The sequence below is a fragment of the Dysidea avara genome, chromosome 5 (genome assembly GCF_963678975.1).
Source record: "Dysidea avara chromosome 5, odDysAvar1.4, whole genome shotgun sequence".
NCBI classification, from domain to species: Eukaryota; Metazoa; Porifera; class Demospongiae; order Dictyoceratida; family Dysideidae; genus Dysidea; species Dysidea avara.
The window spans coordinates 37541691-37560297 of record NC_089276.1 but is presented as its reverse complement, the minus strand read 5'-3'; the positions used below and the strand labels follow the sequence as shown (position 1 = coordinate 37560297).

The window sequence follows — 18607 nt, the reverse complement described above, 5'->3', positions numbered from 1 at the left end:
TAGGCTGCACGTGAGCAGTATTCAAATTTTGTATCTGGAAAAGTGATCGACTTTTATATAGATCCTCTCTGCGTGTCGCGCCCAATATTACTGCCAGAGATCCGGTGTTTTTGTAACGTTTGGAAGAATCTCTGTATTGGTTTACTTTATACATTGCCGTTCGTGTCTTCAACTTGTTCTGAAACAAGATGTCGTGATATTGATGTATCCAAGGAGAACAGCCAGTTATATAGTAGCCGATTGGATTAGGTGAAGATTATTTCGCAAGAAATCACGTCTTTGTATCCGGTTGCCATGGCAAAGAATCCTTTCCAGTCTGGGGACCGTCAGCACTTTCCCGCCTACAGTCCGTCAATATTCTGCGCTCCCAAGACCCCCTGCAGCTCCGAGGTGAGTTAGCGTTGTACAATGACTGCACTAGTCTGAAGTGGTGTACGTTCAACAGAAGAATGGAAGTTTCCGGTGGTCAATAGACCATATCGCGTTATTGGTGAGTGTAGAATAGCTGAAATGGTAGAGTGTAATAATTGTGTCCCCTCAGAATCCTGCTGATATTAATACTAAGGATATGCAGCAAGATACAAGGTGTGCGTGTGTGTGTGTTGGCATTTGTTCAGGTGGGACTTTGGGTGACCATACCTTGGAGTAGCCTGGCACTGCCGACCCTTTTACACCGCTCGCTTTTTGATTAGTTGGGTGGCGCTCGCTGTAAAAGGTCTGGTCACAACCGCATACTAAACTTGTGTATGCTGCCACTATAGTGGCAGCACCAATCAAATCGCAGCATTTGCAATTAAACTGAATGTTCAACACGTAAATAGCGGAACCATGGATACTATTACCCGGAAGGTATCGTATCTTCGGTAATTATGCATGGTCTTACTTGGAAGAGGACGGAGTGTGCTGTTATCAATTGTATACAGAAGTTGGCTACATGAGGTATGCCTCTGACAGTGCTAAACTCGAAGCGAGGTTCGAAGCCATAATTCTACAGTGTTACCATGACAAAATCCGTGTGATTCAGACGTTAATTAATTCCAGCTGCACAAGTTTAGTATGTGGTTTTGACCCGACCCTTTTACAGCGAGTGCCGCCCAACCAATCAAAAAGCAAGCGACGTAAAATGGTCGGCAGCGCCAGACTAACCTTGGAGATGGTCCTCCTGGGGATTACAAGTCCTGCCCCAGGAGGATTTGCCTGCCCCTACCACCTGAGTAGCACACAGGTGTCCCAGTGCTGGTGCGTGACTGCGACAGCTGAAGGCTTTGCTTTGTGTGTGTGTGTGTGTGTGTGTGTGTGTGTGCGTGCATGTGCGCACACTACTGGTGAGCAAATTCCACTAGTCCCTCAATATTAATGTCCTGAAATTACTTCGTAACTGTAATGCATTAGATTGTCTATGCCTCACAAATGGGTGTGGTTCAGGTATCTGGTTTGGGTATCCATACCTTCTCCCATGAGATATGGTACAGCCTTCTGTAGGGTTTTAGTCCTGCCCCAGGAGGGACTTGCCTGCAGTGACTCATGCAGCTAGAGGGTATAGTATTTGATAACACAGTATGGTGCTCCTTTGACCCAGTGTGAACACAATGATCCACATACCTCATGACTTTCGCTCCATTTTTCTCAGCACTAGTTCAGCTTTGTGGCTAATACACTTCACATTTAAGCTGATTGGCCCAGTGGATTGCTAATGGTGGAGTACTTGATACAGCTTTGTGTGCGTGTGTGAGAGAGAGATTGAGTTGAATGAGTGAGTGAGTGATGCAGCATAGCCAGAACATCGGCCTGGTAAGGTCTGATGCCTGGTCATGCCAAGTTACTGTTGTCGTTTCCAAGAGTAAGAAACTTTACTCATATTGCTCCAGTATAAGCAGCTGTATAATAGGAACCTGGTGGCCTGGTGTCAACTGGAGAAGTAGTCCACCCAGCTGTAACATTAATGGGTATCTGGTGTTAGCTGGGGAAGCAAATGTCCAACTGTTCTTGTCTTGCTTAGCGGTACTGGAGTTGTTGTGGAAGTTTGAGTTTTGGACCTCTCTCTGTAGTCTTGCTGCGGGTTACTAGCTCTGCTTCAGGAGGATGTGCTTGCACTAGACTTGAATGCCTGAGTGGTGCACAGGCTTCCCAGTGTAGATTTGCACATGAAAGTTGTGTTTATACGTGTGTGTGTGTGTTGTGCTACGTAGTTAGAAATACATGTCACATGATCTTTCCCCTTCTCTAGCCCTGTAAATGATTTGCAAGCCCAACGATCTGTTGAACGGGTAAGAATTTAACTTTTTGTAGTGTAAGTAATGTACCTATTTCTCTTGCTCTGGTTCTTAATGTGTGTTGTTACTGTTACATGTAATACATGTATTGCAGCATATAACATAATACCAGCATTGTATTGAAATTGAGTTTGTAATAAGAAATAGTACAGTAAGGTCACATAAAGGATATTGCTCCAGAGCTTCATATACTATGAAATTAAAAAAATTCCCACAATGCAGTAGTCAATAGTTTAGTACGCATACTGTTTTTGAAATAAATTATTATGTCAGCAGTCTTTATGTCTGATGATGCTGAGCAGTATTGCAATGCATGGACAATGATATTTGGTGGTTGCTTTGTGCTTAAGGCTTGTTGTCTGCAGTCGCTTCATCCTGATGTGTTAGTTCTTCTCTCAGAGAATGATAGTGCCGTCACCATGGACACAGGATAAGGTTGCATCTAAACATGTCACGTTCTCACCTCACCCTCCAGATACTGCATGTGAGTGATATTCAATGCTTGTACGCCAGTGCTGTGTGTATGTTACTAATTAGTGTAAACTTGTATGTTACCAAAGAGCAAAACTCCTGATGTGTACAGTAGCTATACAGAAAATAAATTAGAGACACTTGTTTAATTGATCAAGTCAGAAGTGCAACAGGCTACAAAGTTGGGACTTGCACCATTGTGTTAACTGGGACATTCATGTTTTTGGCTTATACAGTATACATCCATACTTTTAAGCAAGAAGGTTGTTCAAGCTTAGATAATGTTTTACTGCAGCGTAAACAAACACACATAATCACATAATTTGTATTTACTTTTTTTGTGCTGTCTATTAAGACAAACTTTAACAGCCTATTATTTTTTCCCTCTAGACAACAAAGAAGTCATAAAATGAATGTCAAAAACAATGCAAACGAGTAGGGTTTACTCAGTAGCTCATACAGTATAATTATTTTGATTATACACTGAGAAGCTAGTATTTGTTTTATTAGAGTGTATCTGCAAGCGATGATGTACAGGGAAGAATTGTTACCAATAAATTCAGCGAACATTTAAGGTTTACATGTAAGACAACTGCTCGACTATATGAACTAACTTCACAGAATTCCACATGTTGACTATATGGCTTGTGTACCAAATCAATGTACTAAACATTTCGGGCTAAGTAGATAATGTATTAGGAAAACAAAACACAAAGCTGGCCGTATTAGAGAGGTGGTGTTTGTATACAGCAGTGGTATAGTTTCTGGTTTAAGGTTTCATGTATCACAACCATCCACTGTACCATAACCCATCAGATATTCTTACTCTCCGTGAAGAGACAAATCCAGTGGTATTTTAGATGATTTGATTTGTCTTTATTAAAGCGATTAAAACGTGCGTAATATTTGTTTTTGTCCAATGTACTTCAGTGGCATCCCGGCTTGAAATATTGTACATGTTACATGCATGTACCATTTTGGATGCAACCTTCATGTATGTTTACTGTAACACGAATGTTCCATGTATGTGAGGTGCATGTATCATGTAACATGTATGTTACAGTGAGGGGGGAACATGCATGTATCATACTTGCAAGACATGTAGGAAAAGTGTCTGAAATCCATGCATTTTGCGTGAAATATGACATGTATGTTAACACTGATAACATGCATGTTGTGTAGGAGATCCTGTAGGTTGCATGTAACATGCATAGTACATGTGCAATGTATGTATGCTCATACTCAGTGTAACATGTCATGTTGTGATCAATTGTGATGTAATCTAATTTGTGATGTAGATATTAGAGATGAGAGTTTTAATGAATCAACTAATGGCAAGATGGTGGATGGTTAGTTGTCTTGACTGTATGTTAATATACTGAGTGTTGTCCTATTACAATTATGCGTGCACTTACAAACCGAGTGGCTGAAGGGTCATTCACAGTTCAGGTAATGGTTTCACCATAATTCCCATTTTGTGACAGGACACACAGTGGCTCAAACTTTGATTGAATTCACCATTTATCTTGTAGTGCCAAGTGCATCCATAGGGCAACGGACTGAAAAATCCTGGTAATCAAGAGGTGATAATTCATTGCAGAATTTGTGCACTAAAAATAAAACCTGAGCAATGTGGTGGTCTTAGGGTCATGAAGTACAGTGGAACCTCAGTTATCTGAACCCAGGAGAAACATCGGTAAAAATATCAGTACTGTATTATTCAACTACCCTAATAGAACTGTCTCTACTCTAATAGAGCAGTCATTTCTGTAGTTCAGTTAACCAAGGATCCAGATAACTGAGGTCCGGATAACTGAGTTTTCACTGTACACCTTAGCTATGTTTGTGACCTACTTGACATGGTCACTATAATGAGGTGGTCTTGGTCATGAAGTACACCTTAGTGTAAGTTAGAGACCTAGCACGAGGATCTTTGTGGATTTTAAAAACGAGCAAAGCAAGGTTTTTAAAATTCACGAAGATTGACTGACTGAATTAAAAAAATGTATGCGTTCTATTTGGGAATATAGGTGGAGTCATTGTGGGATTGGGTTATATGTTGTTCTGAAATTGTCACACAATGTTGAAATAAACACAGAAGACTGAACGTGCTTTTGTTGAAGAGCTGAAGAAATTGAAGCTTGCACCGCTTCCCTTTCACAAATTAGGCTTGGATCCAACACAGCTGGAAAATGGCAATGATCGATAATGTCAACCCGGGTTTGCGGTAGCCAATGCCTATGGCATCACGGCAGTGTAAAGAACACGTGTGTCGAAGAAGTAGCTTGTGTGGATTTATACAATGGGAACGAGTTGTCACAAGTTGTGCCTTCAGTGGTGCCACAGTAGTAGTATGAAGAACAGGCATGGTTTTGAATATGACCCACACCCATCTTACACGTAGCACAAAATAATGTTTCTACATGGAAGTTTACCCATTTAGGTATTAGTAAAGACTAAAGTTCAATGTAGTTCATCCACAGTTTAGTAGAAGACGTCTAGAGAGTAGAAACAGATGTACACTAACAGAATTTTCCATGATATTCTGGACTTCTCTGTTCATCGTAACAAACATACCTACAACGTTAGATTGTACCTCCCATAATAAAATTCTTTTAGGCTTGCCTAAAACGAATAGAGTGGTTAACCACATGTTGGCCTGGGTGACTGGTTGCCCACAAACAGGCTATCAGTCTGAACATGCTTGGAGGGAGCATAGCAAATCAATGATCGAAAGTGAGATTTGTGATGCTTGAGGTCTATCTGCTAGCAGGTTTCTAACCATTTTAAGTACCTGCTAGCAGGTCTCTTAGTGGATTTCAAAGACCTCATTATCCTCCAAACATCAAAGCATATTATGCATACCATTTTCTAAGCTATATTTGGTATCTACTTGACATGGTGACTATAATGAAATGGTCTTATTAATGAGGTCATGAAGTACACCTTAGCTATGTTTGGTACCTACTTGACATGGTCACTATAATGAGGTGGTCTTATTAATGAGGTCATGAAGTACACCTCAAGCTATTTTTGGGGCTTACTTGACATGGTCACTATAATGAGGTGGTCTTATTAAAGAGGTGGACAGTTTCACTGTATTGTATGAAGACTTCCAAATCTTTGCAACACCTAAATTTCCTGTGACGTGTTAGGAGGCAAGTAAAGCTGTGAAAATCACTAACACAAGTTTAAAATTTGATTGAGTCACATCGCTAAACATTTGTGACCCGCTGAGTGAAAACCCGACTTGTTTGCATTTTCCTTGAATTTCGTTTTATGACATATTTGTTGTCTAGAGGGAAAAACCAATAGACTGTTAAAGTTTTGGCCATTTCTGGTAAGTAGTTTTGGAGTTACAGCGATAGACAAGAAGAGCAAAACAATTGATTTGTACAGTGCTTATACGGAAAAAAGTTACAGGCGCTCGTTTAATCAATCATAACTATCGAGTGCAATGAGCTATGGAGTTGGGACTTGTTCCATTCTATTCACCATGAACTGGGGCATTCATCAAGGTATAGTTTTCAACTAACATACACCCATCAGTGCACAATATAACAGTTGGCCATAGGCTAATTTCTGAATCAGTCAGTCACTAGAAAATTTCATTAAAAAATTCCACAGCAACTTGTTGAAAGCATTTCGGGTCGATCTGAAGGCTTGTTTGGGCTTCTAACCAATACTGCCTCATCGTTGTCTGGGAAAGTGAGGCCCACACCTTTGTGGTCCCTACTATACAGTACTATTGTACTGTATGATGAAAGGTTGACAGTCTTATGTTTGCTTTAGCGTGTTGTCAGACGGCAGTCACCATCCCTCTCAACTGGGACCTGGAAGCCATGTTGGGAGCAGAGTGTGTGTATCATGAAGAAGAAGACTTGAGAGTGAAGGAAAATGGAAATACTTCACTGAGAAGGAAACTGTTTGGGCAGCCACAAAGAAGATCACCAAATGTAAGGGATTGTGTAATTGTCTTCGTGTGCATATTAGTATGATAGTGCTGTGTATGAGGTTTCGGCTTTTCTGGCCAAAAATATCACCTTCACAATACCTTTGTGGTGTCTTGGCTGCCTTTTGACATATCGCAGTATGTACATTGCGGGTTCCGTACAAAATGGCACTAAAAGGGGTTCATTTCCTACACTACTATAGGGGAGATTTAGTGCCACAAGCACTAAATCTTCCCTACAGTAATGTAGGAGATGAATTATGCTCAACACTAAATCTTCCCTACATTAGTGTAGGAACTATATTGTGCTCCAGGCACTAAATCTTCCCTACATTAGTGTAGGAGATGAATTGTGCTCAACACTAAATCTTCCCTACATTAGTGTAGGAACTATATTGTGCTCCAGGCACTAAATCTTCCCTACATTAGTGTAGGAACTATATTGTGCTCAGGCACTAAATTCTATTAAAGTGATCATAGTGAATTGTTGCTGTTTTAGTTGCAATACTTCAACTGCTTGTACGTTATTTTCCATGCAACCTCATAACAGCCTTCTACCTTTGATGCTAAGGCAGTAGTACCCTTTGATTCCTGGTATAACATATTGTAAACATGTGACTATGGGTCATAGTAGTTTACTTAGTTTTAAAAATGAGAGTTTAGTACTTCTTGTAAGTATGCATATTTATCACTATAACAACTTCTTTGCATATAGGTCTGCTTCTTTCTTGGATACATAATTTAATGTTGCATGGAATCCCATGGTTGATTCTTGCTATGCGTATATACATACAAATGTAAATGGAGTTGCACTTATGGACCTTATCCATGATGTCACAAGACACATAAAGGCCAACATAGTTGGGACAGCAAGATTACAGTTACATAGAAACCATTTAAATTAACTAATACAAATTAGCATTTCATGAAATACTAATTACATAATAATTGTAATTACTGCAAAATATGAAATGGTTACTAAGGAACGCTCAACTTGCAATATAGTTAAACCCACAAATGCATGAAGAGAAGTATAGCTTGGTTAACGTGTTTTCGAAGAAAACTATTCAGCCCTGGTTTTCATACACATACTAGCTGGACACGCCCTCAATTCCAACTCAAAGTGCTACGCTATTCCTAGTAACTCAGGAAGCTGGTAGTGTAGTTTTGTCATTTTTAAACACCCATAGAACCCACAACAAAACATTCACAAAGTTTTAGAAAACTGCCATTCCTAAACTGCCTTAGAGCAAGAGCAAAACTTACCTGACTATATAGGCGCTTAATACCGTGCACTGGGAAACTTTGACGAAGGGAAACTTTGACAAATCAAAGTGAATTCGTCAAAATTTATTTTGTCAACATAAATAAGTGCCCAGGTTCTTATTGGTGATTTCAAACAATTCGTCAAAGTTTATTTCGTCAACTTTGCCTAAGAGCAGATTCATCAAAGTTTACCCTCGTCAAAGTTTGCCGGTGTACAGTATAGTTCTTATGCTGCCTCTATTTCTAACACATAGACTGCTTTTGACACAAAACCATTAGCTCACATGGGTGCAGACAGACACACATGTACACGCATGTACGTTTCTTTCTGGAAACAATTATAGTAAACCAGGCGTGCGCCCTTGACAGCCTGCAGTGCCAGGTGCACGCCTGCAAATTGCACGGGGAACAGTAGGGAAGAACAATCACACCTTGGGCCAAGATGGCAAGCTCTAACCAACAGATATGGTAATTATAACAAAAATCATAATCAGTCGAAAGGCACCTAGACATTTTTATTGCAATATGTATCTGCTGGTATAGGCTGTAGCTATAATTGTTTAAATAATTTCTTCCATACATGCATGCATAAAGTTATAGACTTTAGCAAAAAAAAAAATCAATCAAGTTATGAGTATAAAGCGGTTGTATCCCAGTAACATATTTTAATTACCACCCAAGTCTGAGACTATGGGTGATAACCTACGATAATACCCTCAAATAAATTCAATTGAGTTATTGCATTAAAACCTTTAGGCAAAATAATCAATATAATCAATATTTTTGATTTAGTCTAGATGTGCCAGTTAGGAAAGAGAGATTTTAATTTCCAATGGTGATGGTATTCGAGACTTCTTGCTTTGTGATGGAAACGGGGAAAAACATTTAGTCTCAAAACATTGCATCAGATGTTTTTTGCATTTCTTTTTTATCATAACAAAGAGTGGTGGGGTCGACTCCAAACATTAGTGATACGCAAAATGCAATTGCAAAGCAGCCACACAGTCTTTGTTTCTCTTTTGAAGTTGAACTTGTGGAATTTTCACAATCCGGTTCCCATATAATGAATGCAGTTGTTCGGCAAGAGTTGAGTTGATGCTTTTAGGTTGAAGAGAATCGTACAAATAAACTACGTTATCTCTGATGTGCGATAATGCCCAATGCTCACAAAAGTGGTGAAAAAAGAAAGACTTCTCTTCTGCTTCTTTTATCAATTCTGGTCGTGCCACACGAAGTGTGGTTTGTGGGACAGGTATATCAGGAAACTGCTCACGTATCAAGTTACATGTTCCATTCATGTGCCTGTCAGTGAGTGGAGATTCTTCTACCAGTAACTTCTTCTCATTGTCTTTCAACTTCAACTCGGGCACCCAATATGACACTGGACTTGGTGGAGAGTCATCAATTTCAATCAGATCTAAGTGGATTGGTATTACCAATTGTATACACCTTTCAAGGAGTAAACAGGACACAGAGAAATATTTTTAGCTCTAAACAAGGTGGAGTGTTAATAATGAAGTATTATTTTACGAAGTATTATTTTACGAAGTATTATTTTATGCCTACAACAATGTAGGGAATAATTAGTACTTCTTTGAACAATATTTTGCCTACTACATTGTAGGGAACATTTAGTGCACCTTAGCACTAAATCTTTCCTACATATAAGGGCAAGAAATAATATTTGAGTATAGTGCTTCATCCCACATGTATTATAGGGGAGATTTAGTGCTCAGTGGCACTAAATCTTGCCCATATATATAGGAACAAAAGTGCATTTAGTGCCATTTTATCTGGACCCTTTGGAAAGTGCATAGCAGCAGTACTGAATGACGCGATCGATTGAATGCAAATGGGCGTGTCTGCTATATTGCAATCATGCACAGGTAAACACCGAGAAATGGCTGAAAGTATGTTTTCCATGTATTATCTATCACTATATAAGGTATTTTAAGGCTGCAACTGTGGTAGCAAGCTGAACTGCGATAGTTTAAAAGTGGGCGTGGCACACGAAGATCGATCGCGAAGAGACGAACATTCATCACGCAAGAGGAATAACAGCTGCAATAAAGATAACCACGTTTATTTGTAATTCTTTCATAGACTATGAGTGCACTACGAAGCTTCGAAGGATACTTTTATAATTCGAAATTTACTTAACCTTCGAGCCCACGAAGCATTCGAAGCTTCGTCCCAGCCCTAGTATATATGGCATGTGTGACTGTTCTATTAGAATACAAAACCGAGACTGGTTCACACTAAACTACTTAGTTACCATACCTCTAAGTAGTCACTACAAGCTAAGGACCTCAATTAGGTTGTTTTTGTTTACGTAAGTAATTACAAGACACCAAATATGGTAACAGCTTAAATAGGTAGTCAGTTACAAAGAGAAAGTTGCTACAGGCTAGTACAGCTGTATATGACTATTCTAAACAGTGTCCTTACTGAGTGATTGCTTCTTCGGCTGGTTTCTTCCAAATCTCGTATCACACATGTGTGTATGCACACGAGTAAATCATGCCGCACTTCTGAAAAACAGCCAACTGTCATCCTTGGCTGTCTTAGCCTTTTAATAAAAATCTAGTGGACTTTAAAACGTGACTATCAGCTCAAGGTTTTGTTAAACTCGTCTTTTCTGATAAGAAAAGCTTTGTGTTGTTATGTAACAAACTCATAATACTGAGCAAAGGATCCGGTTATCCCAGAAACGGGACTTTTGTGGATGTGACTATTTCAGGGTAAGCACGTTGTACTACAATATAAAACGTATGATAGAAGTAGTAGTGCATTGAAATTATACTTGAAGCATCTTTTATAGTGTCATAAATCTGGTTGTAGTGGTGAAAGAATTAATTAAATTGCTGCTTTATCGAGAGAGCTAGAGCTATGTAGTAGATTATTTAGGGTTGTCTTGTTTTTAAATGAAAAGGAAGATGACCATATATATGCAACTGAAGATATAAGGAAAGGCAGAAGACAGACACTCTTTGGAACCAGAAAAGGCACATGCCACACATGTGTTTGTTATTGTAGTGGCCATGAGCTGCTTCATTTAGTCTCTAGGCATGCAGACCAAAACTAGGATTTGTCAATTAAAAAATTGATCACATCAATTTTGATACTGAAAATTTATTGGCTGAAAATGTGGACTCTAAATCCTGTAGTGCCATGCTCATGTCCTAGAGACCACGCTCTGAGGTGATACGAAACATGCCAATTACATGCCTGTAACATTGGCAACACATGGCCATTTAAATGGGTAACAACAGCCTTGCTGAATTAGATGGAGGTGTGAAGGGCTTGTTTCTACTAATTGATGTTACATTTTTCGTTTACAAGCAGCTGTCAAAGGTACAATAAGGAGTTGTGGTCTAAATAAGTGTGTTGTAAGTTAGATGTCAAGAACCAATGGGTTCTACAGGATTTGGGCCCTTTGTAATGCCTGAGCGTAACCCTCAGGCCGTTAGTAATGCCCAAGCGCAACTCTCAGGCACTTAGTAATGCACGAGGGCATTACTAAAGGTCTGATAGTTTTCTAAATCCCGTAGAACGCTGCTTCTTGATGTCTATTTAATACTTGGCCTTCTGTAAGTATACTCTTGTTTAAGGTTGCACTATATACGTAAGACTCTTCTGTAAAGGTGCTTTTCGTTGCATGTGATATTTGTATGATAGTTGTTAACAGTGGAAGGTATCGTTAAGTTTAGGGGGAACAACACTACCATACTGTTTGATATGCCTACAGTGTTGTTGTACATGGTAAATGTTTTGTGTTGGTATATAGGGAGAGGAGAATCCTGTAGCAGTTGTACCTTCTGAAAGGTATTGTACGTGTGTGTGTGTGTGTGTGTGTGTGTGTGTGTGTGTGTGTGTGTGTGTGTGTGTGTGTGTGTGTGTGTGTGTGTGTGTGTGTGTGTGTGTGTGTGTGTGTGTGTTAATACTGTATGGCTGAGTGTTCCACACCAGTAGGTGTTCATGGTAAACCTGTTTATTGTGTAGTACATCACCACGAGATGACACCACCTCTCCCGTACCCGGCATGGTAACAACAGGAGCTGACAATATGGCTGCCACTCCTGGTATTGTCATCACCAAATCATCTCCCTCCTCTTCACAACTTCAGCATCGATCATCATTTCATGTTGACCATTCTCCATTTCATGTCATGTCACCAATTGTTGCTACCCCTGATTCTCAAAGCCCACCTGATTTAGGGGGTCAAGTAGTAGCATCCCCCAAACTGTCCCCTATCCAATCTAAGAGTATAGTCACACCTGATGGATTAGCTGTATCTACTGTGCAACCATCAAGTGGAAAATCTACTTCAACCCCTGGTGTGTGTGTGTGTGTGTGTGTGTGCGCGCGTGTGTGTGCGTGTGCGTGTGTGTGCTGTATGTGTGTGTGCGTGCATGTGTGTGTGTGTGTGTGTGTGTGTGTGCGCGCGTGTGTGTGCGTGTGCGTGTGTGTGCTGTATGTGTGTGTGCGTGCATGTGTGTGTGTGTGTGTGTGTGCATGCATGTGTACTGTGTGTGTGTTTGGTGTGTGTGTATGCATGCATGCGTTTGTGTGTAGTGTGTGTGTGTTGTGTGTGTGAACTGGAGAAGCAGTCCACCTAGTTGTAACATCAATGGGTAATCTGGGAAAGTAAATGCCAACTGTTCATGTCTCACATAGTGGGTAAAAGTCTAGGTAGGGCTTTGGGAGCCCATACCTTTACCTGTGAGACATGATACAGCCTCCTGAGGCTTACTAGTCCTGCTCCAGGAGGATTTTCCTGTAATGATTGGTAGCACCTGAGTAGTGCACAAGTGTTTCACTGGGTAGGCATGATCATATTAGCATGGTAGCTGAAGGCTTTGTGTGTTTGTGCGTGCGCGTGTGTGTGTGTGTAGCACATGGGTCTACCCTGCCATGTTTCGTTAACTGGGAAGGACTGATTGAAACTATAGTCCTCTTGTAGGAGTAGTAGTCCTGCTATACAGTAGAAAGTGTTGCCCTGACATTTCTGTAGCAACTTCTGCTAAGACACTTACTCACACATCAGTTCACAAAATACTCTAATAGAACAATTACTTATAGACTTCAGATAATCAAGGCTATGTAATTTGGCAAGGTTCAGATATTCAATTTATATATCTGTTCATAGTAATTATCATCATACTGTTGTATTACATACATAGTTTCAAGGAGAAATCAGCCAGTAGCAACACAGGACAGCTCAGATAATAGTGATGATGACGATCATTCTAGCCAATCCAGTGGGGACCACACCCCTGAACTACTATCCCTTGATGACTTGAAGTCAAACACTTATGAGTTAACTGGTATCACCATGGGAACAACATTATCCACTAGTCCCATTGGTGAAATAACCAATCCAACAACAACGACGATGTCCTCAGGATGTGATGAACAAGTCACAAATCACCCTCCTGTTACTAGTAAACCCTCCACAATCAATCATGGTGGTACTAAGAGTGTATGTGACTCTGGTATAGTAATGGCTGGGTCAAGTGTTGAATTGAGTACACAGTTAAGGGATGACTCTAGCAATAACCATGTGACTAGTAACAGTCAACATTACATCACTAAACAGCAAGGGGAAATCCCTTCATCGCTAACATCAACTAGTGAAACCCACAATCAAAATTATACAGTGGATGGTAGTGGTGGTGTACATTATAAAGAATTATTCCATTCCAGAACTGCTGCAGACAGTGGTCTTGGCTGGTATAAAGCAATGAGCTCCACCCCCTTAGGTCTGCAGCAGTGCAATACTACAGCACAAGTTAGCGGTAACATCCCAATGGATACAAGTGACCTTCCTCCAGCTACCAATAGGGGCTCTTCTACAGATAGTGGAGCTAATATGAAATTGAGAAGTGGTTTTGATGGAGTCCTGCTACCATCCAAATGTCATCCAACTGGTGTGGGATTATTTGAGGGGAGCACACCAAGGTCTCGTTATGTACAACACAAAGCTGCTCTACAGGCTAGTTTGTATGATGATAACAGATGGGCGTGGCTAGTACCACGTTCAACCAATGGTGAGAGCTTTACATCAGTAGCTGAGGACTTGCTACTAAAAAAGGAGATACTAAAATCACAACTACAGTTTGGTATGTCAAAGCTGTGCTGGCAAGACATGTACACAATACAGTAACATGCAAACGCATGCACGCACATGCACACATGAACATAGTGCAAACTGTGTATACACATTTACACAACTCATCCACTACAGGTCCAGTATCTGGATTGTATGACTATAGTAGAATGTCACCATCTCATCATCCCTCATTCTCGAGACACTCCTCAGGTAATAGTTTAGCCCCCTAGCATGTGATCATGTAGTGCTCTATCCCATACAGATAGTTACCCCACCACTCCATTGTCCAGTAGAGTGACTGGTCCAGCTACTGTGAGATACAGGTTAGTACTGTGTGTTTTGATGTGCTGTGTATAGTGTAGTGGTGTAGATGTATTATATGTGTCTGTGTAGTAGTGTAGCTATCATAAAGGAAACTGAGGCAGCTGTCACATTAAAAACACAAGTTATGGTATCATTAACTCTTGATAACAATACTGTCATGGTTGAATGAACAAAATACTCTAATAGAGCAGTCAGATATTCTAACAATGCAGTCACAGTTAGAGAGAATTGCATGATAGAACATACTGTTTGTATCTTGATATGCATAGAATGTACCCCAATAGGCCCTTACCCTTGCTGAATCCTAGATCTGTCCTTGATAATGTATATATTCCACCGCGGCGAGTGCAATATGGAAAAAATAGCACAAAGGTGTGGTTGAGAGATGAATATAGCATGAGGCAAAGCCAAGTGCTATATTTGGCTTGAGACCACACCCAAATGCTGTGTTTTCCATAGTGCATGGACATAAGCAGTGCTTTAGCGTACAAATCCAGAGTTGCAACCAATTATCCATTAATACAGTTTATCATGACCGGGAATACCACAATGGCAGTGAAAAAACTAGTGCCTACTTTTGATTAGCAGAAGATTGATTTGTAGCCATTAATGGAGAGTTATCAAACGATTTGTGATCCATCAAATCCACAATTCACTTAGTAGTGGGACAAGAGGATGAGGACAACAACTGAGAAAGGCTAGCTAAGTCGTACGTGAGTAAAGGACAGTTGTAGCCACAGCTACTGTATCTAATCATTGGTTGGGAGTATAGCCATCAAGCAACAAAGTTGAAGACGTCAATATGAAGCGGCAACTGAGGAGTTACAACGATGGACAATAATTTTAGTGTGATTATTGCAGTGGAATTACAAACATTTGCATTATTAATGTGTTGTTAGTAAGATTGTTGACAGCTTTGTTAGTGGGGTAATTGTGGTCATTCCAGTGTCACTGTGGGTTGTGTTTATGGTTGTGTCACATTCACACAAAATTTGATTATTACCATACAAAGGAAAATAAAGCAGACTTTGATGGAAACATTAATATAGCACACTTTAGCACAGTATGGAATATAAAGCACAGTATGGAATATAAAGCACAGTTTTTCCCTTTGAACTTGGATGGTATTATTAAATAATAGTTAGATGTCAAGAACCAGGGTTCTACGGGATTTAGAAAACCCTCAGGCCCTTAGTAGCGCCCTTGCTGCACTCGGGCGCTACTAACCATAGAACCCAGTGGTTCTTGACGTCTAACTTATTTAGGCTACTACTCATTATTGTACTTTGAGTTGTCAGCTGCTTGTAGAATTGTATAGCTAATTACTGGAAACAAGCCCTCTACATGGTGGGACCTCAGCTGGCTGTTACTACTGCTTTAAATGCCCATGTGTTGCCAATGTTACAGACGTTCTATGTTGCTCAGCGACTGCACTACAACTCATTGTTGGTGTTGTTGTGCCTCGACAGCTGCTTGTAAACAAGTAATGTAGTGTTGATTAGTACAAACAAGCCCATTACACCTCCCTCTAATTCAGTATGGCTGTTACTAGCCATTTAAATGCCTGTGTGTTGCCATTGTTACAGGCACGTGGTTATCGTGTTTTGTATAGCCTCAGAGCGTGGTCTCTATTTGACACGAGCGTGGCTCTATGAGATTTAGAGACCACGTTTTCAGCCAATGGAATTTCAGTATCAAACTTGCTGTAGTCTAAAGTATCATACAGTGCAATAGTACTGGATCATGGAGATTCTCAATAAAAATATTGGCCTGAAGCCAGCCTCACAAAACCATCTTGACACTTTGGTAGTATTGGAATAATTGAGCCTATAAGTCTTCTGAAATATATGTTGCTACATTTTTTTATTTAGTGGGATTTTCTAATGACTGAGTGACTAACTTACTAATGCCTTCAGAAAAACTTAACTCAATACAATAGGACCTCAATTATCCGAACAATATAAGTGATTGCTCTATTAGAATATTTCGTCATTGGGTAAATGTTCTAGAGTTAGTGTATGTTCTATTAGGGTAGTTGAACAGAACTCTGTATATAAACAAATGGGCTTTATTCATCCGAACTAGTTCACTTATCTGAACAATTCTATGATTGAACTGGCACACAGGTGTTTGGATAATGGATATTCTACTGTAGCAGTAAAGACTGGGCTTGATTTTTTGATGTCAAATGTTGCTTCAACCTAGCAGGTGTCTTTTGGCATGTCACAATGTGTACAAGCATAATGGGCTTACATTTTCCTCCTAGTGCCCCAATGCTTTTCGCTGACAGTGCAAGGTGGTGATTTGCGGTAAAGCATTATGGCTTTCGCATACGTGTTGACTTTCACTTTTATACCAATAAATTGTCCTGTAGTAAGTCGATTGATTACAGGGACCTTTCTTGTGTTGTTCTTCATTTGTAACCCTGTGTAATGGACTGAACATAGCTGAAAATGAAACATAATGACTACTTCACGTGACGGTTTGGGCATGCATTCAGATGCAAAATATATTTTATGGTTATGCGTGGTGCTATTCTTTCTTTTGCTGTGGTATAAGTGGGTTCACCAATCATAATTTTGTTACAATTGCAACTGAACAAACAAGTGCAAAAAATATTAGAAATTTACAGTGAAGCAAGAGAGGTCACCTAAACTTGCAGATATTAGTCATGGCTATAGAGTGAAGCAGGGATTCAATGTCTACTAATATATCTACAGGCATAGATGACCTCCCTTGTTTTACTACTATCAGTGATCTCTAATTTTACTACATGGTACCAGTTATTGTTATGTTATGTGCTATACAAGTGTTATTTGCATTATAAGATATTTATTATTCCTTATTAGGAGTCCATTATCTGATAAAGTATTCAACAGAAATCACAGCAAGTTAACACGGCTTCACTTGGGCAGTAGCTTTCGTAGCAATAGCAACAACAGCAGGTTTAACAAGTTAACCCTGGATAATAACAGTGCCCCTTTGAGCCCCACCCACTTCCCTGGAACAGGTAGCCACACCTCCAGACTATGGAGCAATGAGAACATGTATAGTGAGAGATACAATGAGTGGAAGAGAAGTATGGACCAATGGGAGAGTGTGATCAGATCACAATACTCTACTATAGACACTTGATACTGTTAGAATACTATGACATAATTCACATGTAGGAATTTGTAATACAATTTATAATGTGTGTACATTTGACTAACTACTCAGGAAATTAAAAATTTATGAGTTGTGTAGTTAAACTAGGTAGTGAAGAGTTATAGATAAACAGAACAGTTATCCAGGTGACCAATGGTTCAGGGAGATCATACCAGACTGGAAGAATTCAGATGTTGAACAGAATTATGGTAAGCCAATATGTACCATGTTCATGTGTACGGTACTGTGATGTGTGTACAGTAACTACATTGTAACTAATAACATGCAATGAGGTTTTATTTGTTTATCGTATAGAGAGAAACTTTGGTGAATAGCAAGCTAAATCACATTTGGCAAAATATACTTTGGTGAATTCAAGCTCAATCTATAGCTAATCTCAGGTGCTACAAGTAATTAGCAGCTATAACTGGTAAATTAGCCAAAATTTTCTCTCACCAAAGCTTCCCTCTATAATATGGTCTTTACAGCATAGTCTGTAGGTCAACTGGTCCTATAGCCTTTATATAAAGTATGTTTGAAAAGAAAAAAAAACCTTATGACTGGACTTTGTCAGCATTGAACCTGCAGTCATCCGATTAACACTCAAACGCTTACAGGAGTCTACCAGGCTGTCAGGTGTTGTAATGAAATTTCCTTGCTATTGACCCATCATTCTAGTAAGTAGAGTAGTGAAAATATGTCAAAGTAATGTTATCAGCTGGTTATGTCATGGCAGGTTGTTGCCAATCACAGTGTACCACAACTTTGATATGAGATTTTCCACTACATTAGAGTTAAATTACAACTGGTGATCTGAGTAGCATCACAGATCTCACTACTGATATACATGACAAATCAGTGAGCTTTCTTTAATAGATAACAACATGGAAAGTGATAGTGGGTTTACATTGTGTACAAGAGATGATGACATAGATATGCAAAACTTGTACAAAAATTGTTTGAACTAATATTTTTATATAAGGTCGAACTACTCTAATGGAGTAGTCATTCACGTACATCATAAGAAAATACTTCAAGTTACATGAAAATTTTTATCACCAA

The 18607-nt window shown here is 39.6% G+C and overlaps 1 protein-coding gene across 1 annotated transcript; it reads left to right on the top strand.

Annotated features, from left to right (window-relative positions):
- Positions 1 to 2: 2 nt before the first annotated feature.
- Positions 3 to 17639, top strand: LOC136254938 (uncharacterized). The gene is made up of 13 exons (XM_066047655.1): positions 3 to 390; positions 446 to 490; positions 542 to 585; positions 2228 to 2267; positions 2661 to 2757; positions 4043 to 4093; positions 6537 to 6700; positions 11750 to 11787; positions 11965 to 12299; positions 13146 to 14084; positions 14210 to 14284; positions 14337 to 14397; positions 17248 to 17639. Exons 1-13 carry the CDS (start codon positions 295 to 297, stop codon positions 17531 to 17533), a joined length of 2271 nt encoding a protein of 756 aa, XP_065903727.1. The 5' UTR covers positions 3 to 294; the 3' UTR covers positions 17534 to 17639.
- The last annotated feature ends 968 nt before the right edge of the window (positions 17640 to 18607 follow it).

What these genes read in the sequence shown, in the direction of transcription:
- LOC136254938 (XM_066047655.1), top strand. Translation starts at nt 295, where the DNA reads ATGGCAAAGAATCCTTTCCAGTCTGGGGACCGTCAGCACTTTCCCGCC. An exon ending in CCCAACGATCTGTTGAACGG is followed by an intron (nt 2,268 to 2,660) that starts GTAAGAATTTAA and finishes CTGATGTGTTAG; the next exon opens with TTCTTCTCTCAGAGAATGAT. An exon ending in ATTCTCGAGACACTCCTCAG is followed by an intron (nt 14,285 to 14,336) that starts GTAATAGTTTAG and finishes TATCCCATACAG; the next exon opens with ATAGTTACCCCACCACTCCA.